This window comes from Cyprinus carpio, chromosome A23, assembly GCF_018340385.1.
Source record: "Cyprinus carpio isolate SPL01 chromosome A23, ASM1834038v1, whole genome shotgun sequence".
Lineage (NCBI taxonomy): Eukaryota > Metazoa > Chordata > Actinopteri > Cypriniformes > Cyprinidae > Cyprinus > Cyprinus carpio.
In genome coordinates, this window is record NC_056594.1 from 3,845,838 (window position 1) to 3,871,117 (window position 25,280).

At 36.7% G+C, this 25,280-nt stretch overlaps 1 protein-coding gene and 1 long non-coding RNA gene across 6 annotated transcripts; one reads left to right on the forward strand and one right to left on the reverse strand.

Annotated features, from left to right (window-relative positions):
* Positions 1-1,197: 1,197 nt before the first annotated feature.
* Positions 1,198-18,818, reverse strand: LOC109099731 (transcriptional regulatory protein AlgP-like). 5 transcript variants are annotated; one of them, XM_042712664.1, is made up of 8 exons: positions 18,387-18,818; positions 16,860-16,868; positions 13,481-13,666; positions 11,843-11,942; positions 10,860-11,686; positions 9,163-9,368; positions 4,947-5,106; positions 1,198-1,730 (listed from the first exon to the last, which is right to left on the reverse strand). In XM_042712664.1, the coding sequence occupies exons 3-8, from the start codon at positions 13,662-13,664 to the stop codon at positions 1,573-1,575; spliced, it is 1,635 nt and encodes a 544-aa protein (XP_042568598.1). In that variant the 5' UTR covers positions 13,665-13,666; positions 16,860-16,868; positions 18,387-18,818; the 3' UTR covers positions 1,198-1,572. The 5 variants fall into 5 exon arrangements, 4 of the variants coding, with proteins under 4 accessions (XP_042568598.1, XP_042568600.1, XP_042568597.1 ...); XM_042712666.1 differs by having other exon boundaries at positions 14,810-16,868; XM_042712663.1 differs by lacking the exons at positions 16,860-16,868; positions 18,387-18,818 and adding an exon at positions 14,528-14,749.
* Positions 18,819-18,930: 112 nt separating this feature from the next.
* LOC122135191 lies at positions 18,931-20,522 on the forward strand. The gene is made up of 3 exons (XR_006153398.1): positions 18,931-19,124; positions 19,575-19,669; positions 20,269-20,522. It is a non-coding gene; the product is annotated as an uncharacterized LOC122135191 (long non-coding RNA).
* Positions 20,523-25,280: the final 4,758 nt, after the last annotated feature.

Sequence of the window (25,280 nt, forward strand, 5' to 3'; positions counted from 1 at the left end):
ATTTAGGATGATCAAAACAGTATTGCTTACTGGATTCTGGGCTGGAAACATAAACTTTTTGATCTTTGTGTTGGAAAGTAAAGTGAGTGCATGCAGACAATGCAAACATTACTGTTTATTGTACAGTCTTGTAATTATGCAATATAACTCTAATTCCTTTGCTATAATTTGGTCTGTTCTTTATATTATTATTCTTTTTTATATATATAAAATAATTGATCAGATTGATTGCTGCTTCTTACTTGCATTTTTTTTTTTTGTATTTAAAGTACATTCTAGTTAAAAATGTAAAATTACAAATCATTTCATATTTAAATGTTGATCTCATCCATCAAAGATGATTATGCTTCAACTTTTTCTGTGTATGGATTTTGTGGATAAGCACTAATGTACAGAATAATACAAGTTAATTTAAAGTATATTATTGTTTATTTTATTTGAATTATTATTATTATTTATTTATTTATTCTTTTGCCAACCCCCATAATCCCATGCCCAAACATAATGCAACGCGGTGACATCGCGCTATTGCGCCATTTTGCGACTACTTGGCGGTCTTTTTTTGAATCGGCATCAATTTATCAGGCGGCCTGCAGTGCACTTACAGCTCGAATTGTGGTGAGTATATCTGGAAATTAGATCATGTATAATGTAAGTGTTTATTCCCCCCTATATAATGATATTACTTGTAATACGTATCAAATACATCGAAGTGTTTTAGCTGTAAGACGATGGGTAGAGATAATTAATTAGAAAATGGAAACGTTAACTGTTATATGTATGAAATAAATCGTAGTGTTTTGGATGTTTGATTTTGGGTAGATGTGGTTAATTTGAAAATCTGAGCTGTGGCCCAGATAAGTTTGTGTTTGCCGGCCCAGATATGGCCCACATCTCCTTTGCCAAAACTGAACCAAAGCAGTGCCATAAGTCCACCAAGCATGAGCCAAATATAATTGTATGTGGCCCAAATATGGCACACTTCTTCTTTGCCAGAACTGAACCAAAGGAGTGCCATAACTTCACCAAGCATGAGCCAAATAATACAATTTAATATGGCCCATGTGAGCCTTATATGCAATTTTAGTATGGTTGAGTTTTGTTAAAATCTAACGGCCCCTATGTGGCCCACAAGCAGCTGACAGTATGTAAAAGTCTTATTAACTCAAACGTAAATGAAACACTCAACAACAAATGTACTCAAAACTATTTACTTTCAACAAGTGTTCAAATAATTACAGCTTTAAGAATAAATATAACATTTAAGAATACATTTAAGAATAAATATTACAGCTACTCAGTTGTACTTAATAATTTAAGTGGAATTCAGTTGAAAACATTAAGAATAAATATTAATAATATAAATAACATTCAAAGAGTCTTAGACTATTTATTTTTTTACACCAAAATTCATGTTTTAAAGCATGTATTAATGTTATGTTAAACTCTGAGAGTAATAAAAATCACAGAAAAAATCAGAGTAACTTGTACAGAGAACTTTAAAGAGAAATTGATAAAGTTAAAGAAACTTGAAAGGTAAGTTGAGATGTGTGTTGATGTGCAGGGACGTCTCTAATGAGGGTCGGCAGTGTTTTGTTGGGCCTCGCCTTTCTTCAATCGCTCCCTCCTCCCCCCCTCTCGGTCTCCAGCAAGGTGCAACCATTTAATGATGTTGAATTCAATATCTTTATTTGAGGCTTTTTCAGTAAGGGGATTCTGCCTGACTGCACCTGCAATGAAGATAAATTTAAATAATGTTAGCAGCAATACAACCTGGAAGCTAGCGCTGGAGGATAATAGAAAAAAATATAAAATCAATAAATATAAATTATTTCCTTTAATATTTTAATTGCAACTATTAACCACTGTATGAAAAAAAAAAAACATTTCCAGTATATTTTCAAAAGGAATTGCAAATTGTATTTTTCAGTTTGTGGGCCATAATAATTCCATCATTTCTTATGACAAATAATTTAGATTTTGTTTTAAGAATATATTTTTAGAATACTTTTTCACCAACCGGTTAGAATTTACAACACTGCATGTATTCTGCTTAATGTAAAAACACACCAACACAGATAGCATAAATGTCACGTTTAAGTCCAAAGACGATGAAGAAGATTCAAATAGAAGTGTTTTTACTAACACAAAATAAACTCAAACACAATGATGTGAGACAGCATGCAAGCACAAACGCACAAACAGCCAAGTACTGAATGCAAGGAGGAACTTAAATACACAGTGATAATGAACTAAATATAGTGGTGTAGGCATGTGCTGGTATGAGACTTTGACAGTATGATAATCTCAAGCAAAAATATTGATTACAGCTTTATTGATCGATTTATTGATTGACAATATATAAAAAATAACTTTATGCAAAAACAAAACAACTTATAAATAATACTAGTACTTACCTTTTCTTTTTCTTGTCTATCATATTCAAAAAAAAAAAAAACCTGGCTACGTGTTCTGTACTAGACTAACTGAGACTTGTCATAGCACTTGTATACTGTTGTTGTTCTCTCGTTGATCTGATTGTTTCTACTGTTCTCATTTGTAAGTCGCTTTGGATAAAAGCGTCTGCTAAATGATTAAATGTAAATGTAAATAAAAATGCAGTCACTTAAGTGAGCCAGGGATGTGATCAGCTAATGACAAAAAAAAGAGGGAAAACAAGAATAGCTAACCCCATCCCCTGTAATTATTATTATTTTAATTAAATTGATAAAGAGATATCTTACTATTCAGTCCCTCCAGGATTTCAAGATTTTTTTGGGGTGTTTTTTGCGATCAAAATGACTAATTTGTGGTGGTAATTTCCAGAAATTTGTGAAAAAATTTTGCTATTTTTATATTTTATAATTAGGACATCACATTTACCATAACAGTATTATGTCAGATGCACAATAGTCATACAGGTTACAAATCACAAAAAAAAAAAATGCATAAAGCTTATTTATTAACAACACTGACAACAGCAGGTAAATTAGGTTACTGTCACTTTAAGACCTACTACAGTAATGACAAACGTCCCAATCAGTTATTACTGATTGTTTTACGTAAATACTCGCCAAGATTAATATTTTGAAGTAATTGTAGCTATGTGTATTTGTTTAAGCGCTTTAAAGAGAATTCAAAACTCTAACGCTGACAGGGGGTGACACGCAGTAAGTCAGTCAGTCAGTCACACACACACACACACACACACACACACACATAGTCTACTGCAGTCGGGCAGTCACTCAGTAAGAGACAGACCGTCACTTGACTGGCTGAAATTAGTTTTTTCGCGGTATACTTCACTTTTAAAGGACAAGTTTGGTATTTTACACTTAAAGCCCTGTTTACAGATTGTTTCTGATGAAATAGAACGGTTAAGATTGAAATTTGGACAGATGCTGCTGACACGAGAATTTTAGCTTTCTGTGGTATCACCCCCCCACCTATACAATGGCTGCGTATGTGCACTGGAACAATCCTTCCTTAAAACACATTAAACTTTCGTTTACAAAGACGTGAAACTCACCGAGTGGTCAGGGATGTTCACTGATATGCTCACACAAAAATCACTGCAAAAAAAAGTCAATGGAGATGGACGAATACTACGATAAAACCAGTTGGAAAACATCTTTTGCAGCGATTTTTGTGTGAGCATATCAGTGAACATCCCTGACCACTCGGTGAGTTTCACGTCTTTGTAAACGAAAGTTTAATGCATTTTAAGGAAGGATTATGCCAGTGCACCTATGCAGCCATTGTGAAGGTCGGTGGGGGGGGGGGGGGGGTGGGGGGGTTGGGGTGATACCACAGAAAGCTAAAATTCCCGTGTCAGCAGCATTTGTCCAAATTTCAATCATAACCATTGTATTTCATCAGAAACGATCTGAAAACAGGGCTTTAAGTGTAAAATACCGAACTTGTCCTTTAAATCGTCATACCACACAGCAATATAAAATACAAGAATCACTTTTGCTTGCTTCATTTCGATCATGTCCAGCGGCCATCATCCTTGAAGCCATCTCCGACATGGTTAGCTGCTTGCATTTCCTATGATTCCACAGATCTGTTTCTGACAGACCGATCACAGACATCACTCGTGCACAACATCTGTATCCACGTAATGCATTGAAACTTTAATTAAAACCAGAGATATTTCAATTGGGTGTTTATAATTTAATGTTTTGTGAGGTCTTTTTCATTTTTGTGATTATTTTGCGGTTAAATTAGGAATTATTCAGGATTGCAAAAAAATGTGACATTTTGTTGATTTTGCGTTGTATTAAGTGAACGCGGAATCGCGAAAAACTGGAGGGACTGAATATTGCAATTATATGCACTATTGTACTGTAAAAAAAAGAGAACTTATGTATTCATAATAATAATGTTACAATAATATTCAATTCTCTTTACAGAATAACAGTAAAATTACAATACTAACATTTATGATGTCTTGCTTTCAAACCACTGAGCTTTTATTTTTTGCAGAAAACCACAGACGTTTCTCTTTGTTGACAACAGATTTATATACGATTCTTATTACGGATGGTTGGTGCACGTTGCGTTTCCAAATGCAAATTTTAAGCGCCTCAAACTTAGAGGGCTTGCAGAGAAGCATTAACTGTGATGCAGTGCAACTAGAAAAATATTTAGTCGAGGGCAGCCCTACGTGGATATAATAAAATGATGCTTGGAAAATAAACTTTCGGCAATTTTAGTGAGTTTGACTCATACATTGATTATTTGTATTGTTAATTACATTTATGCATTTAGCAGGAAGAGAAAAGGTGTTTAGGGGATTTAAGCACCAAACCATGAATTTGTGACTATTACTATTACTGAGATAACAGAATTTACAATACGATGTTCTGTAAAGCGGTTTTGAAAAGTTGTGTATTGTGCAAAGTGCTATACAAATAAGAATGACTTCTAAAAAAGGTTCTTACCAATGATAACTTCCTTTACAACCAGTCGTTGGACACCAATCTTGCCATTGACTCCTCTCCAATTCATACCACGTGCCACAGGAGTTGTAAAAGTGGCTTTCAGCACTCTCCAGACGGTGTCTTTCAGGTCAAAGCCACCAACCAGACCCAGATAGGTAATCTCAGAAAAAAAAAAGAAGAAAAAAAAAAAACAGTGTAAGTGGTTGAAATATGCATTTAAAAAGACCACCCTAAAATGAAAATGCTGTTATATTCAAAAATTAACTATAAACTATCACATACTCCATCTGAAAACATTTTCTAGGTTTGTAATATGGAAATTCTTGTCATTGCCCAACCCATACCGCACATTAGGGCTGGGCAGTATGACAATATATACCATATATCTATCTATAAATCTAAAAAAGGAACATCTCTAAAAGGAACGTCTGTCTGTGTGTGTATGTGTGTGTTAGGGATGGCACGGTTCGCTGAAAAAAAAAACGAACCGTTCGGTTCACCACACACGGTTCGGCACGCGCTGCGACCGTGGTTCTACTTAAATCTGACCAAGCATCTGTAATATGGTTTGCTATAAATAACACGTAAAACAAACAGGGTTCAGCTAATATATGTTTCTGTTGATGCATGCGCATTCTGGATTCCCAGACAAAAAAAAAACTTGGACAAAACATGCACTCTTGTTCAATGTGAATGCCTTATGCTGGAATATGAGCAGTCATTTATTCCGTCATCACCCGGGTGCTGATAGCGCGCACGCATAGATGAGACCTGAACTCATTTAAGCTTTGTCCGTTTAAACATTTAAGAGCCAGAGGACGCGAACTCGCGCGTGCAGTGTGAAGATTTGTGCATTTGTTCATCCGAAGCGTGCAAACCCGCACCTCAGAACGCGCACAAATATAAGCTCTCTCTGAAGTATTGTGTTTAAATGGACAGATTCACACAAAAATTATGTCAAAATGCCCGTTTTGGTAAGTATCCTACAGCAGCTATAGCCGGCTGAACGTAGGCCTACTGGATCAGTGCATTCTCTTAAAGTGACAGTCTTTATATTAATCGAACAGCAACAACAAAGAAATCACTCACTGCTCTTGATTAAAAAGCTTTTGTAACTTTAATAAAGAACAATCTTTAATTTATACAGTCAAATATGCGATGCTGTTTTACATTTGATTACTTTAATCAATTTTCTGTACCTAAAAACTAATGCTAGACCTCCCTAAAAAAAACAAAAAACTGAAAATCAATGTTTATTTTATTTGTATCTTTAATTTATTGTATTTATTTGTGCTGTTGCTCGTAGTTAGATAGATTTTTTTCTCCATAAACATAGCACATACCGAACTGTACCGAAAACCGTGACTCTAAAACCGTGAAACAATCCGAACTGTGAAAAAGTTGAACTGTGCCACCCCTAGTGTGTGTGTGTTATAAGTCCATTGGATTTCAAGCTTGACAGGTGTCTTGCTATTGGCACAAGTAAGTGCAGTGCCAAGTTTGATGCTGTTTGTATTAGAAATGCAAATCATTAAATATATTGGTAAAAGAAGCAGAAATTGGCTTTTGCCAATACAGTTCACTGTGTAGCCTGCTGCCTGAATCCATATTTATTGTATGTCATTATGTCAGTATCAGTATTTGCTTTCTACCATGCATAAATGAACAAAACTTTTGCTGTGTAATTGTAACAATAAGCACTCAAACACACCAAACCAACAACAATTACTAAAAACACACACAAAAACTGATTTTGCACTGGCAATTTGCACTAGTAGTATAATATTAACAAATTTTGACCGAGTAATACTATCAATTAAATGAAAATAAAAAATACACATACATACACATATATACATATATATATATACATATATATATATATATATATATATATATATATATATATATATATATATATATATATACATATATATATATATATATATATATATATATATATATATACATATATACATATATACATATATATACATATATATATATACATATATACATATATATACATATATATATATGTGTGTGTATATATATGTTTTTTTTTTTGTTTTTTTTTGCTGCATGGTTAAAAAAAAAAAAAAAGTGTAAAGCCTATTGTTAACTAACTGGGTCACACGCGCCTACAGACATATTTCGCTGAGCAAGCAAAATTAAGCGAGCGAAAAGTAGGCTACTGTGTGGGACCATGATGAAATACAATGGTTATGATTGAAATTTGAACATATGCTGATGACACGAGAATTTTAGCTTTCTGTGGTATCACCCCCCCACCTTCACAATGGGGGGTTTGATACCACAAAAACCTAAAAATCTCGGGTCAGCAGCATCTGTCCAAATTTCATTCATAACCATTGTATTTCATCAGAAACGATCTGAAAACAGGGCTTTAAGTGTAAAATACCGAACTTGTCCTTTAAAATAAAGCAGTAGTGCAATAACAATGCAATATCACTTGAGACGCAAACATCCACAGGCAAATGAAAGGCGCTTCCCGAAGCTGGCCACTCCAGCGAGACGTGATCTCTGTATTCCCGGGACATCTGTGCCATCGGAGAGGGTGTTTTCTGCCACGAGTCGAACTGAACAGGCTGCACTCCAGACTAACCCCACATCATGTAGACGTGTTACGTTTTTTAAATAAACTAGACAAGGCGTGGATTGAGGTAGGCCTGCTATTTTTATTTGGCGAAAAAATGTAGTCTGATGGGAAAAAAATGCCAGTTTTTCAACGCTTCAAACTGATTGGGTATTTTTTGAGTGTCACAGACACTCAACAATTTTATTTTTATGTAATGCCAATTCAATATTATAATCTTATCAGTTAATAATCGGATAATGAGCGGCGGGTGTCGGTCGGGAAAATTAACCGAAATGAGCATCCCTAAAACATACGCGTAGCACAGCAATATTGAAACTTTAGCAATGAAACATGTACGAGAGAATAATGTGCAGGACACCTTGATGTTAAAAAGAGTTAAAGGGATTGTTCACCCAAAAATTTAAATTAGCCCATGATTTACTCAACCTCAAGCCATCCTAGGTGTATATGACTTTCTTCTTTCAGACGAATACAATTATAGTTATAATAAAAAACTGTCCCTTCTCCTCCAATGGCAGTGAATGGCCGTTTCTGTTTTGAAGTCCATAAAAGTGCATCTAACCATGATTAAAGTAATCCTCACGGCTCTGGGGGGTAAATAAAGGCCTTCTGAAGGGAAGCGATGCGTTTGTGTAAGGTGGATATTTTTCTTACACAAACTCATGGCTTCAGAAGGCTTTTATTAACCCCCCAGAGCCGTGAGGATTACTTTAATTGTGGATGGATGCACTAGACAGAATATATAAACAGAAACAGTCATTCATTGCCATTATAAAGCTTAGAAGAGCCGGGATATTTTTCAATATAACTTTGATTGTATTCATCTGAAAGAAGAATGTCATATAAACCTAGGATGACTTGAAGGTGAGTAAATCATGGGCTAATTTTCATTTTTGGGTGAACTGTCCCATGAGGTGCACATGCTGACACAGCTAAAGTGCACACACAGAAAACCAATTCAGTTATCTGACAAAATGACTATCGTGTGTAGTATTCATGTAAACAGTTGGTTGTGTCTCAGGTGAACATAAACAGTTGGGTGTAAACTAGATGTTTAGTATGGTCAGTATAATAAGCAGCCTAATATACTTATTGCTCTCTCTGCCATTAAAGCTAATCAAACAAAAGAGAAAATAACTTACTGCCCTTGATTGAATAACTATTACACTGCATTCACGCGAAGCGTCAGCGTCGATGCTTGATGTAGCTTGGTCTGAAGCTTGGTGTTAACAATTGTCATAGTGACAATAGCCAATCACATTACTTTCAGCTTGGACTGCAATGCTCTAGGATATTTGCATAAAGGTGATCTGATTGGCTGACGCCTTCATTGGCGCTTAAAAAGTTTCAACTTCTGCCGCAAGCAATGCCAGTGAAGCGACACAACGGAACCCAAAATTCAGTTTGGCAACGCATGACATCAGCCATTCAAAGTAAATGGGGGAAAAAACTTTAGCGCTACGCCGCGTGTGAATGCACCGTTATAGCTTTAATAAGAACAGATTTATATTTAGTTCATACAGGGAAGACTATGAAGTATTTTATTTTTTAATTTCTTTACTGTTTTGAACTACTAGGCTATATTTTATTTCTTACCAATTCTGATTTAGAATCAGGGTTCATCTTTAGCTCAGCCTCCAGGCACTGGAGAGACTCTACATCTTTGACAGGAAGACGATCTCTGAACTTGGCCCCATCATGGACATCAGGCCTTGGGCGATGTGTTGACTGTAGAATTCTCATAATTGTATTTTGCTGGTCTAGAAGCATCTCTTGTTTTGTCAATATCTCCCTTAGCAAAACTGAAAGAAATTAACATGCATATTAGGTGACGGACACATCAATCAAGTCAATGTGTTGCATTAGGACTTGATATATTCTCCAGAACAGTTTAGATAATTTAATAGATTATTTTCTAAATGCAATATATCCAAAGAACATTAATATTCTCTACAACAGGGGTCGGCAACAGGCGGCAATAATATTTTCTGGCACGCCGGATTATTTTGGAAGTCCGTTTTTTTTTTTATCAGCCTATTTTTATTTTACAATAAGTTTTACAAATAGGCCCTGTGTATCATTCGTTCAATCTTTTTTTTTTTTTTTTTTTATCAAAACCAAAAATTGAAACATTTAAACCAACTTGTTTTTCCATTATTTATTTCCTGAACTAAAATGAAAAAACGAATGCGACTCGTTTTCCGATTTTCTGTTATTATTATTATTTATTCGGGTATAACACAATGGTAAATAATATGTATTAGGCTACCTGATAAAAAATATTTGAACTAAATGCTGCACAACTTGAATGCTTCCCCTACTTGAGAAAAGTCGTAGTCGTGCGGCGATTTCACTGCATACTGTGTGAAACGCCCATAAGGAATCATGCGGCGGGATTAAATTTTAAAGTATAAAGACGGTAGCGGTCGAAACTGGCTGTCGAAAAGTTTGGCAGAAAATAGCCTACTTCATTTGTCAGTAGGGCAATATGGTTTTCGTTTATGTTGCTTAGAAATTTGAGTGATAGGCTTTGTCCTATTTAATTTATGTTATTTATATTTCATAAATTTTTTCTGACATTTTTTTTCTCTGCTGACAGTAGCCTACAATGTTAAAATAATATTTATATTGACACGAACACAATTTTTGTATAGCATTTATAATTGTTATAGGCTACTTAATCTCTCTCTTTCCATTAGAGACATTTGAATGTGAGGTTCTGGAAACGAGATCTAAATTTTGCGGACCCGTCTGGTCGGGAAATAAAGCGGGTGAACACAGAGTGTATTTTAAGCGGTTGCTGAATAGAACCTTGTGGGAGCGGGATGAAAAAAAAAAAAAAAAAAAAAAACAGTCACGCGCAGACCTCCTTAAACCTTAGGTGTGTATGTGTGTGTCCCAAATAAATAATAATAAAAAAAGGAATAAAGTTCAAAAGTCGGACTATAAGCAAATGAGGCATGATTGCTATTCTTTATTAAAATGGCTACCACAATAGTACTTGATCTGTTTAAAATGATTTCATTGATATATGCCTAAGGTGTTAAATTAAAAATAAAAATAAAGATTTGTCTAATTCAGTAATTAATTTTTTTCTATTTTTGATCTGAGCACACAATCAGAAAACCCGTCGTTATTCGTTTTTTCATTTTAGTTCAGGAAATAAATAATGGAAAAACATGTAGTTTTTCAAAGTTACTTGCCGACCCCTGCTCTACAACCATTCATTGTAGATATTAATCAAGAGTATTAAACCTGTGTTATTTTTAAAGTTGCACAATTGTATTACATACTTTGTAGTGGTTGGTTTCTCCTTATGCCAGATTCTGAGCCTGCTGGCTGCAAGTAATCTAAACTTGGCTGGCTATTTAGCTGCAAGAGAGATGGTTGGTGATTTAGAAGTGGCTGACTAGCTAGCTGTTGGAGAGGTGGTTGGCTCCATGCTGGTGGCTGACTAGCTGGTTGGTAGAAAAGAAATTGGTCACTTGCTGGTGGCTGACTAGCTGGCTTGTAGAACTGGGATTGGTCACTTGCTGGTGGCTGACTAGCTGGCTTGTAGAACTGGGATTGGTTACTTGCTGGTGGCTGACTAGCTGGCTTGTGGAACGGGGATTGGTCACTTGCTGATGGCTGACTTGCTGGCAGGTAGAGAGGTGGTTGGTGATTTTGACTAGCTGGCTTGTAGAACGGGGATTGGTCACTTGCTGGTGGCTGACTAGCTGGCTGGTAGGAAGGGGATTGGTCACTTGCTGGTGGCTGACTAGCTGGCTGGTAGAACGGGGATTGGTCACTTGCTGGTGGCTGACTAGCTGGCTGGTAGAACGGGGATTGGTCACCTGCTGGTGGCTGACTAGCTGGCTGGTAGAGAGGTGGTTGGTGATTTTGACTAGCTGGCTTATAGAATGGGGATTGGTCACTTGCTGGTGGCTGACTAGCTGGCTGGCAGAGAGGAGGCTGCTGTCTTGCTGAAGAGGGCCTTTGAGTTGACTGACTAAATGTTTGAAATGCTGGTGGCTTAATACGAGGCGGTGGTTCCAGGCCTTTAAGATTTTGCCCTTCATTATCATCATCATCATCACTGTCACTCAAAAGTTTAAAGTTTTGAAGTCTAAAGCTCTTCCTTTCATAGAAAAATAGAAATTGAAACAAGGTTACTACTGCCATATACGGAAAGAGATATTTTCTATTTAAAAATTTTGAAAAGCAATAATAAAACAATAAAATAAAACTCATAACAGAATAAAAAACTCTTGTTGGAAAAGAGATGTTTGCTTACATAATTCGTCTAGGTTTTTTAGCCCCACTCTCTGTATCAGATTGAATGTCAGAGAAGAGTTCTGCTTCAGGGAGCTTTTTCCTGGCATCATCATAGTTGTCTAAAACACATGTAAGACTAAATGACAACCACATAGCCTAAATAGTCCCTTTCACACATACATTCTTTACTGGTAAAATACTGGTAAATTAACGTTAACATTAAAATAATGTTGTCAACTTGGACAGATGAAGCTAAAGCACTTCTTATCCAGGTGGATGAAAAAAAGCGGTTCAGTGTTTAAAGGTATAGTCCACCCACAAATTAAAATTCTGCCATTAATTTGTGATTATGTCGTTCCAAACCTGTAATGGTGTGTTCACACCGAATGCGAATAGAGCGTCAAATACGTGTCTATCGCATCTAGTTAGACGCTTAAACATTTTGAACCCATTCGCGCGTCCGCGTCACTCGCGAATAAAAAAACAACACCACAATTTCTTTCTGGCATACGTTTCCGTCATGTCTGAAACAAAAGATATTGCTGCTCTGTACTTGTTGTGGAAGTCCCAAATACGGAGGAAAGCAAAACAAACACCGACGTGTCTGGGTACCCAGACGGCAACAATTAGCATCTCCTCCATTTTCGACAACAGTGATAGACTGGATGTACTGTATCAATTAGCTCTTCGTTGATTGGCTGGCGCAACAAAGCGTCATGCGAATTTTCCGCTCGAGTTCAAATTTTTCAACTTGCGTGGAAGACGTTCGTGGCAAACGCTTCGCCCAATTCGCGTCATTCGTGACGCCCGGCGTGAATGATGCGTCTATTCGCGTCTTTGCATTGACTTTGTATGTAATCTACTCACACAAATAATTAAATTTGCATTCGGTGTGAACACACCATTAGACCTTTGTTCATCTTTCATCACAAATTAAGATATTTATGATAAAAATCTGAGAGGTTTCTGACCACCTGTAGACTGCTATGTCAATAATCCCAAAATTGCACATAAAAAGTATTCTCGTCGCTTCATAACATTAAAGTTGAACCACTGTAGTCACATGGACTATTTTAACAAATTCTTTACTACCTTTCTGGGCATTGAAAGTTGCAATGACATCGCTGCATATGGATGGTTCAGAAACCTCTCGGATTTCATCTAAAATATCCTCATTTGTGTTCCAAAAATTAACAAAGGTCTTACGGGTTCAGAACGACATTACGGAATCAATGAAATAATTTTCATTTTTGGGTGTACTAACATCAGAGGCTACTAGTATTCTGGTACTGATGTGTGAATGGTATCTTACTGGTAAAAAGACAGAACGTCATTGCATGTTTGAACAGCACCTTTCTGTGTTTAGTGGAAAAGTTGTACTGGTAATTTTACAGTAATTTACTGGGCTTACTGTGTGAAAGGGACATAAACAGAATAAACATGAGCATAATTTATAAAACATTTATACATTTTATAACATTGTATAGAAATAGAAAAGTTGATAGAATTCACAGATATTCTAAACACTATCAATTATTTTTCTTTTGCAATAAAAATCTGTTTTTCTTAATTTGGTTGATAAAGCGCAAAACTTATAGTGAGACATTAAATATTATGTATCGCATATATTTATTGGGGTTAAACATGAAAGAAATACCTGTTGTGTAGAGAAGCTTTACTTTAAAGATTTTCCACTCTTTCTTGGGTTTCATTGCAAGTTTCACAGCCTTTGTGAGGCTCTCCCCTCTTAGGCGTGGCCAGACACATTGGTCACCATCTACCCAACTGCTGGGCACCACTTCCACCTCATTTGTTTCCAAAAAAGAAACGATATGGAACATGCCTATTATTGAACAAAAAAAAGAAAGAACATGAGTCTCAAAACTGAAAATATTGTTCACATACTAAAACACGTTCATTTGAGTTCCACAGAAGTACAGCATACAAGTTTGGAACGACATGACCAATCAGAGGTGCTACTCAGAAAGTCAGAATCTGCTTAACACTGCTAATCCTTTCATAATAAACACAAGTGTAAATGATGTAAATAAGAGATTTATTGTATATTTAAAATACCTTATATAATTTTAAGTCACAAAATGAAAGTTCTGTCATCATTTACTCACCCTCAAGTTGTTTCAAACCTGTAGCCTATTCTTTCTTCTGCTGAACACAGAAATAAGATATTTTGAAGAATGACGGTCACTAAACAGTTGAAGAGAAGAGAAAAAAAAATACTATGAAAGTCAATGGGGTCCATCAACTGTTTAGTGACCGACATTCTTCAAAATATCTTATTCTGTGTTCAGCAGAAGAAAGAAGTTCATACAGGTTTGGAACAACTTGAGAGTGAGTAATGGGCCTTTCACACAGGACGCGGTATGCGCAGCGCTGCACTGTAAAACCCATTCATTTCAATGGCTTGCGCCCCACAAGGACGTTTTGTTGCTGAGTCGACCAAAGCGCAAGCGCAGTGGTGCGCACGCCCCGGTCATAGTTCAACTTTTGTCGCTGCGCTCTGTGACGATTACCAGCTAATAGAATCAATCGGGGCATCCAAACAAGCACGGAAATCAAAATGGATGGACTAGTACTGTACTGTGTCAGAATTTCCTGAGCTGTACGATACAATTAACAGGCCTGCACGTTATTAGATAGAAGAACTGTTATAAATAGAACGGGCAGTTTTGAAAACTCCACCTACTTTGCTCTTGGCATAGCACAGCACAAATCACGTTGTATCTGAAGGGCAATGCTGAGCCCAGCGTCCAGCGCCGCGCATACCGCGTCCTGTGTGAAAGACCCTTAAGTGATAACAATTTTTTTTTTTTAAGGGAACTATTCTTTAAAGAACACGTTCTTATTTTCAACAACCGCCTGTCAGAACAGTTAAAAACTCCTGAAAGATATACAAAGCATAAAAACATATTGCTTGCTCGACTGATAATGCTTAAATAACAAAAACAACAATTAGATAAATACTTACCAACTGAGACTTTTGTACTGGTTTATAGCCACACGTCCCATATTTAATTTTCTGTTTTATGAACTTGTGTGGAATGTACTAATGGAAAAACAACAAAATTTTCTCTAAGAGGTAACCTAACATACTTCTCAATACTGCCATCAAACTCTGAGATGTGCACGTCTTCAGAGAGTTCCCTCACAACAAAAATTCCCAAATCACTTGAATTCATTGGATAGTCAAAGAAAGAGCTTCTATGTTTATACTCTTTGTACACAAAAAATACTTTTCCTTCGCTCAAAATTATGTTCACAACAGTGGCAATACTATTCTGTATTTTCACACAATTGTCTCCTTCAGTTACTTTAATGACTAAACCACCAAGGAAAGCCTCTTGAAACTGGTTAACTGCTTTTGAAAATATCAAAGGTACAGGGCCATTGTTGTGTTCACGTCTAAGGGTCCTATTGATAGTCTCATCACGTGCATTGCTCTGAGCATTTATCTCGGATAGCCTGCGAATGACTTGGGCTAAAGGATTGCTAGGTCTTCTGACAAGCTTTTTAAGAGTGCCCAAGAAATTTTCAAAAGGAAAAGCAGAAAATTCATCTAAATTACCATGCTGCTTCACGTCCTCACAGAGGTGCACTAATCCATGCACATTGTAACAAAGAAATTCCTGACCATATAACACGCCAAAATGTTCAACAAAAGACACTAGACATGTATGAGCAAAGTCATTTAACAGAAAGCAAAATTTCTGACTGAGAAGAATATAAACAGAAACTGACAAAAGCATAAAATGGCTGTACACTGGTGGGGCCAGGACATTACAAAGGACCACTGGACCAGTGTATAACAAGAACTGCCTAAGTTCTGTAGCTTTCCACCTCAGTCTATGTGTTAATGGTCTTGGTTTACGTGCAAAATCAGAAGGTATGTAAAATCTCAACCCTACAAGAGAATCTGAAATTACTTGACTCAGCCGGGAAGATAATCGAACACGGAGTGGCCCTGAACTCAGCCAAAGATCTAAAAGTCTCCGCATCATCCCAAGACAAACCAGATGCATGTAGTCATGAGGAAAACCACCAACCATGTCAATGTTTGTTTCTATTAGAGGAGACTTGGCAACATGATGGTCTTCATCTATCATCTGCCGGAAAGAGAGGTCTGTCCTAAGTGGGGCATTCATTTCAGGAAAGGTCATTCGGTGTTTGAGATACAAGCCAGTTTGAGTACATTTACCACAGGCAGAGTGGCCAGTGTGACTCTTGATGGCTTTGATAAAAGCCCTAGCAGGTGCATCACATACAACAGAACTAACTTTTAAAAAGAACCATTTGCCTTTAATGCCAAACCCACAGCTCAGTGTTTTCAATTCACTTACAAGATCTTTCAAATATTCGTTTAAAGATTTTGGTTTAGAGCTACCACAGAACAGTCCGATTACGAAGGGCCTCTTTACCTTACAGTCTTGAAGAATACCAAGTATTGGCCAAAACTGTACAGAGTTGCTATTAAACAGTGGAATGCCATCAAAGTTTAACTGCAGTCTAAAAATGTGTTGGTCAGGAACTTTGGACCACATGTTTTCAAATGCTGTCTTTAGTGAATTTAGTATACCGAAGTAATGAAAATCTCCACCAGCTATCATTTGAGTCTTGTACGAGGTTTTTGTTCTAAGCAGAGTTCTACCATCTTTAGGAAGGAAAGGGAGATGCACCCTAAGTATAGTCAAAAGGGCAGACAAAGCAATCAGAGAGATTCCAAAATTTACAGCCCAGCCTGCCAGTGAAGCAACCAAATCGTCACTCACTAAATTCCCATCATCAGATTGATTATCATCAGAATCCACCTCTGATGATGACTCAGCACATGGCTCCTCAGAATCTGAGGCATGCCTGGTAGATATATGATCTGAGTGTAGGCCTAATTCTTCCTCACTATCTTGAACGCAACCAAGGGAGTCAAATAAGTAATTTACTTTTTTAACAGCCCTCCTTCTAAGGTTATTTTGTTTACATTTACTTGCAATGTCCATGATGATAATTTGAAGGAAAAGTCTCACCGAATAAATCTGTAAGAAAAAAACAAAAACAAAATCTGTTGTAAAAAAGGAAGCAGGGTTAAAAGCAGGCTACATAGTGATATCAGGCATAATTTCAGATATTAATACAAGTGCAGAATTTTATTTAAAATTATATAAATTATAAGCATAATCATATAACATGTACAGTGAAGAGACAGGTTTAGTTCACTTTGTTTCGTCATGGCTACACTAACTTGTGGGAACATAAAAGTATGAAAAATTTGAAGCACTGTTTATTTGAATTGGATCTTTCTTATTATAGTAATTGTCATATTGCTTATTATTTGCATCTTTGCTTATTTTAATAACAAAGATAAAATAAACTATAGACTATATTGTGCTCATACAATTTTATTTAAAACAACTATTAAATTACTCAAATCATAAAATAAGAATTCGTTCATAGCACCCACAGGTTATGAGAGGTTGGGGTTCGTATTTGTGAAAGGTTAGAGAATGTTAACATAATTGATAATGTGATTGTTGCAAACATTTCTGCAAGATCACACTGTGGCATGTAATTATATATTTATTTTAAATAAAGGGCAGAGAATCGTCAAAAAGCAAGGCATGAACAAGCAGTCAAGTTAAGGTTTTTTTTTTACAATTGATAACACTTTACAATTAGGTTTCATTTGTTAACAAAAGTTAATGTATTAATAACTAACCAGGAGTGATAGCCTACATTTCTTACTGTATCTGGTAATCTTTGATAACATCAGTTAATAGAAATACAGCATATCATTGTTTGTTCATGTTAGTTCACAGTGCATAACGTTAACAAGTACAATTTCTGATTTGAATGTATTAGTAAATGTTGAAATGAACATTAACACATATTAATATGCTGTAGAAGTACAGTTCATTATTAGGTCATGTTAACAAGGTATTTTAATCGGGTATTGTGTCGAAAGTCATAATTTTGGTATTGTGACAAAACAAATTTAGCCTAACGTTACAACTTAATTTTAAAGAGGGAAAAGTCTTGATCGAATATCATTTCAGATTTAAATAAAAAAGATAGATGCAATAATTCACATGTATTGTAACGTAGTAATTCTTGTTGGCATTTTATTATTATTGGGCTATTATTATTAGGCTACTATGATTAGTTAAATGATATTGTGTAACGTTACACAAATTGGGTTTAGGCCTAAAGTTAAGGTTTTTTGACGAACATTAACACCGATATCAGACCCTATTTTTTTTTTTTTTTTACAGTCTATATGGTCAGACAGCGTCGCCTAAATTCAGAATGATATAACATGACATACTTTATGTGTAACGTTACGTACTGTTGATTTATAGCCAAAAACATCGGAATTTAAAACGGCAAACCAGCGGACCCTAACGTTAAACTGTATTGTTAAACTGAGGAAAATATTAGCTAATTTGACCCCTTACTCAATTAAACGAATAACTACACGCTTAATAACATGCAATATTGACACATAATGCTGCATATTTCAATGATATATGACTTTAAAGTGCCAAAACATCACTTACCTGAACGTACACAGTCGTGAGGAAAGCAGAAATGCCGCCCGCTGCCCGCGTCTCACTGCTCACTCAGTCAAATTCGCGCCGTAGTCTCTCCACCAATACGAGGGAAGATGCATAGCAACCTGAGTTGTGGAACGGCAGATGTTTGCCGCACTTGATTTCAGGATTCCTGTGTTTTTCCACGTATAAGCCAAATGTTTACCACAAGTCGGCTTTTCTCACTGTGTGCCATAGCTCAACCACATCTGGTTCTCATGTGTCTGTTGTTATCTGGGCCATAGACCTCAAAATCAGTTGTGAACCAAGAGAGCATTTCCCGCAGTTTTTAAAGTTATGGCAAAACAAATATGGCTACAATTTGGCCCATATCTGTTCAGCCATGCCACATCTAGGCCATATGTGCCAGATAATACTCACATGTGGCCCAAACGTAATTGCTATGTTAAATTTATTTTTTGCTTTTGGAGTTGTTTAATTAATTTGGGAGTAATTAGGCTATCTCCTTTAGCTGTCAGATGTAAAGAGGCTCCTTTTTTTTTATTAATTTAAGCAAAAACAGCCTTTTCTACTACAAGCTCTAGTTTTATATTTGGGGTTCAAGTTTATCACTGAGGTCTATTATAGTAATTAATATTGTGTGATTTCAGGTGTTGTGGAGCTATACTATATGAGGTTATAACATTTGTTTTGTTTTTGCTTTTATCTCCTTGCCATGGTCTGAAGAAGCCATATTGTTGTAAGGTAACGTTATGTTTTTTTGTTCATTTATAAATGAGCCGCTAGAACACTTATGTTTTAATATATTACATTAACTAGATTTAAAATATTAATAGATTGAAGGTCATTAATCTGATTCTTCTTGTTTTCTTGTGTGCTCATCTGTTATCCTATAATTTTGCACTTATAATTTTACTAGCAAGGAGAAAATGAATGAAATTAATATTTACAGGCAAAGTTGTTGAAATAGTGTTGGTTTTACATTTTGAAATGGCACAATATCAGTTGTTCTGCAATAAGATAAAAACCTGCCAGTTTGGGTGAGCCTATGACTTTTAATCTAGTACCAACTGGAGGACCTGTATGATATCTGCATTATACTAGATATGATGAACACGTAACACAAACTATAATACCTGCCTCATAATGTGTCATGTATAATCAATTATTTGGGCATTACTCTTGTATCCACAGGTTGATGACAAATGAGGTCATGGCCTGTTTCAGTATGAAGTGGGGGAAGGGGAAGGTTGCCTTCACCAAGATCAATCTGTACACTGTTGTCACAGGTAAAACAAAATTAACAAATAATACAAATATTAGCGTCATATCACTGTGACACTCAGGGTTGTTTAGTTTCTGTTTTAGTTGGTTTAGTGAAAACAAGTAACCTCGTATTGTAGGTACTCATCTGTCACACAGAAATCACACAAACGTTCATATATACACTTCTTGTTGATTGGCAGGTCATTCCTGTTGTCAGCCTTTCTTTATTGTTCAGAACTCTAACAATTGTTTTTGCATTCTTAAAGATATGTATTAGACATTAAATGTTAATTTACCTTAAGACACTCTGCAAAAATAGTGCAATGTGTCTTTGTTGTCATGGTTTTCTTTTGCTAGATTGTCTGCTTAGTGTTTGTGAATTGCATCACAAGCTGAAATATATTTTGATGACTTATAGCATGTACTTTACATTAATGGCTCTTAAAGCTATGGTAGATTTTTTTGTTTTTTCTCAGAAACTGATTAAAACCCAGTCAATAGTTTAAGTGGTCTAAATGTATGCTGTGGAAGGCAAAGAAATAGTTAATGATAAAATACAGTGATTACTGTAGTGCATCATATTCTATACTTATACATTTTCTTATTCAAATATTTCTTACAGAGAGTGTCCAGAAAACATCAAAAGAGACGGGGCAAATATTGCAGCGGCCACTGCCTTTTGTTTAAAATATGCCCCAGCAGAGCCGTCGCAAGGAGGGTGAGAGGCCCTGTGCAAAGTTGACATGCGAGGCCCTCTACAATTTTGCGTGTGTGTGTGTGTGTGTGTGTGTGTGTGTGTGTGGTGGGGGAGGTTGCTGTAGTAAGGCAAGGCAAGTTTATTTATATAGCAGATTTCGTACACAATGGTAATTCAAAGTGCTTTACATAAAATAAAGTAAAATAATCATGAAGAACAAAACTAAAACAAGCAATTTTAAAACTTTGGAAATGATTTAAAAATTGACTTGAATTTAAAACAGTTAGAAATAGAAAATGATTTTACATAAAATACAGTGAATATGTAAAATACAGTGCAATCAGGTCGGACATCGCACAGTGCTCATTAAATAAATGCACAGCTAAACAGATGAGTTTTGAGTCTAGATTTAAATGTGACTAGTGTTTTAGCACATCTGATCTCTTCTGGAAGCTGATTCTGGAAGCAATGTATTTTGGTCCTAGGTCACTGAGTGACTTCTAGACGAGTAAAAGTACTTTAAAATCAATCCTAAATGTAACTGGAAGCCAGTGTAAGGACCTGAGGACTGGTGTGATGTGCTCAGATGTTCTGGTTCTAGTCAGAATCCTGGCAGCAGCGTTCTGGATGAGCTGCATCATTTTTGAAAAAAGATGTGGGAAGTGTGTCAAGATAGCAAGTTGACGATTTTAGTTGCTGCACTATGTCTTCCAAAATGTTGCTATCAATTGCTTCAAAATAGACAGTATCTTTTTGATATTGCAGCCGAATCTGTCTGACCTCTGCATTGCTTGAGGATGTGCTAATTGCCTTCCTGATATTGATTATCTTCTCAGAAAAGAAGGAAGCAAACTCATTGCATTTGCAGTCTGACAGCATTTCACTGGGAATTCTGACTCTGGGAAACTGATTTCTGTCTGTTTGTTTTCTTACTGACTATTATTTGAGAAATATCATTAATACCATTCTTAACTTTTGAGTTAAAGGAATCAAGGAGAATATCAACAGAGTCCGCAAAAATACTTAGTGTTAAAGATATAGCCTCCATAAATAGTACACTAGTGTTCTCGTTAGGTCTGCACTATTAATCGCATGCAATTGTCATGCGCGTCTCGTCAGTAAAGCTGGTTCTGTGATTAGCGCTTAATGTCCAGAGCCGTAGTTCGCTGACGCAATATCACGTTCATAACCGCATGCGATTCATCTGCGATTATGAACGCGATATTGCGCCGCTTGTCAGCAAACTACGGGTCGGTCTATTAAGTGCAGCTACATTTGAAAGCATCTCCTTCTGACAGAGACAGATCTAGATTCAGTGGTAGCAGAGATCAATATATCAAAGAAAATACAGAAGTGATCAGATAGTGCTACGTCCTTAATAACAATGGATGAAATGTTTAGAGCCCTACTGATGATTAAATCTAGGGTGTGTCCACCCTTGTGTGTGGGTCCATGCACATGCTGAATCAGGTCAAAAGTGTTTAGAACCGTTATCATTTCTTTTGTTGTTTTGTTTTCTGCATTATCTATGTGAATATTAAAATCCCCTGCAATAGCAAAACAGTCAAACTCTGAGGAAATCATTGATAACATTTCTGTGACCTCTTCAACAAAGGCTGGAGAGTATTTTGGAGGCCTGTAAATAATGATAAACAGAATGCGTGGAGCACCTTTCAGCGCAATTCCTAGATATTCAAAAGACAAGTACTGACCAAATGACACTTGCTTGCATTGATAGACATCTTTAAATAGAGCAGCTACACCTCCACCTCTCCTAACAGTCCTGCACACACTCATGAAAGTAAAGTTAGGAGGGGTGCTTCATTGAGGACTGTTGTACTGCAGCTGTCTTCTAGCCATGTTTCATTTAGAAACATAAAATCCAGATTGTTTGTGGTTATAAAGTCATTGATTAGAAAATGATTAATTTTTTAGTGAGCGAATGTTTAAAGATGCTAACTTGATGGCAGTGCTTTATGTCATTACATCAATTTTAGTTTGATGCATAATAGGCTGCAGATTAGATGAGTTTGCCCTTCGGCTTGAGATGGACTTAAACTTTCTGTCACATGATAAAACTGAAATAGAGAAAGCTACAGGCACACTGGGTTCCCGCTTGTTCTTTAAAAATTTGTGAATGTTGCTGCTATTATAGCGGGGACCCGACACATATCACTGAGAGCTGCTATCAGCTGTTTTTGGTTCACCTACAGCAGATGGAGGGTTTGGGCCCTGGCGTTGTGGCAGCGGTCGGAGAGCTCTCACAGGAGCAGGTCCCACAGGCTTTGGTGTTTGGGGGGCCCGCTGTTTTCTTGTTGATATCTGCGGGCTTGCAACGAATGAGTGTGAGAGTTTAGTCCCAGCATACACCAATTCTACCATTTTCTGTGAAAAGCACAGAAGTGGAGATGCTGGAGAGAGGGATAATGTGTCTGGTGAGATGGGCTGTGTCTCTGGTGTTTCCGGTGACTATGATATGTTGTCTTGGCTTCCCCGGCTGTCTTCCAGAAAGTCATCCTTGAGTGCTGAGTCTTGTAGCTGTTTTGATACATCACAGTCTGTCTGTGAGGAGCTCTGAGGGCAGGGCTCGGCCGGGATGGTGTCCATCAGCAGTGCTTATTGTGGCTGCATGTTGTTATCAGTTGGGAGTGGTCCACTGATGAACTTTGAGTCTTCGAAGTGTTTGAAAAAGGTTCACTAAAGTCCTTCTTAAGGAGTTCTGACTGCTCTTTCAGAGTATCATTCTTCCCCACATGGATGATAATTGGATTTGTAGTCTTGTGCTTCATCAGAATATTCTGAAGTTCCTTGTTCACATCAGAGACCATTGCTTGAGGAAGGCAGCATGTTGTTGTAGTCCTGCTACTGATGTTTCTGATAATAGAGTCACCCACTATCAGAGTCCTGGGCTCGACTGCGCTCTGAGCTGAATGTCGTTGTCTGCTCGACCTTGAGCACCTGTTAGTAGCGGTGTTAGCTGCTGGCTGATCCAATAGATGTTTAATGACATTTGGGGATTCCTCACCCGCATTCATTAATGCTTCAAATCTGTTCTCAAGATGTATAGGGGGTGGTAGAATACTGGTATTCACAAGCCTTGTCATAGTCGAATCTGGGGTAGAGGATGCTACAGCAGCAATACGAGAAACTCGTGACAATCTGATGTCTCGTGTTCCTTTGGGTCTCGCTCCCTGTTTGTGCCATCGATTAGTGTGGCGATCAGTTTTGGCTTGTTCCTCTACACTTGGTATAAACTGTTGAGATTCAGAAGATTCATGGGACTCACCGGCTGTATGCTGAGAGGGTCCATGACGATGGTCTGCTGAATGTTCCGTCTGTTTTGGAAGTCCGGCAAGTAGCTTTGTTTCAAGAATCACAATCCTTTGTAGAATTTGCAGCAGTTCATGCAACAAGTGGATCCAACAGGAGGCATTTTCTCTCTCTTCTCTTTGAATGTAGGTAGTTGTTATCCCATCTCCGGAATGTAAGCTGCTGGCAGTGGGAGGCAAAGTCTTCATTTGTAGTATTATTCCAGTCCCAAAGTTTTTAGTTTTAGTGTTTGTGCCAAAAATCTTTTGTTTGAGCACTGTGCTGATCTTCTGAAGTAAAAAATCTTAGAAAAATCAGAGAAAAGTACAGAAATAAGAAGCAAAGCGGAGAACAGTAAGCTAGAACGTCCGAACGGTAGCGAAGCCGGAACCGTAACAAACTCAACTTTAACATGCATCTGTCCGATTGTGATGCCTTGCTTACTGACATGCTTGCGCACAAATCACGGCCACGCACTAGCTCATAAGGATCTACAATAATAATAATAATAATAATAAGTTAATAAGAATGCTTAAATTAGTTCTAGGCTTGTAGACAGTTATATATAAAGAGTTCAGATGGAAAAGCCTCTAAGTGCGATCCAACATTTTCTTCTAAAATAATTATTTTCTCATCCTCCTATGTTTATGTTCAGTTATTTCACTTTAATGGGAAAGAAAAGAAACTGTTCATTGCTATTAAAGTGAAATTACTGAACCTATACATGGGAGCCTGATAAAATTTGTATTTTTTTAGAAGAAAATTTCAAACGGCACTAGGTTTTTGCAGCTGAACTTTTCATATAAAATCAATTTGCACTATTGCACTCTCACTCTTATTCGTATGTTTAATAGTCGAAAACGCAAACATCTATTGTCACATTTATTTATGTTTTACATGAATCATTAACCTATCGCATATTTTCAATTCAAAAGGGCGGAATTTCATAAAAGGTTGAGTAGTTTGCATCACTAGATAGTCTATGTCGGTGGCTGAACATTTCTATCATAAAACAGTTCTGTAATACTGTAGGCTACTGCTTACATTTTTCCACAAACTCTAGTCATGATGCGCTTTCTACCGTCTCGTCTTGAACAGGAGCGCTTCACAAAAATTAACCAAAGCTCAGTGAATACATGGCTCACAGACGTGACAAATATATCTATTGAAAGCTTTAAATGACTACTAAACGAAATACAACAAATCAGAAACAAAAACTCATTCATTATAATCATAATCCGTAAAGATGAACTTTTTTCTAAAGGCGCGTAAAATGAAGAGGTTGCGAGTCAGGATTGGCAACATCATCCTTGCGACACCAACTCAGAAAACACTATTTATTAGTAAATAATTCAATATCTCATTCCTGTTTCCCCCATGACTCATTTATGGTAATAATTTTTTGACGATGCTTTGTGTCAAGCTTAAGCCTATTGCGTGCATTTGAAAGCAGAACACTGCGCTGCTGCGGGACACTTAACACTGTTGAGCCACTATTGACAGTCACGGTAGCACGGTCTTTGTGTTGTTTCCCCCAGTGCGGCAATTTTTTCATCACTAATTGATGGATGTCTAAAATATAAAAATAAGGAGAAGCCTTAAACAGGTCTGAGGCCGGCCCGCATCTG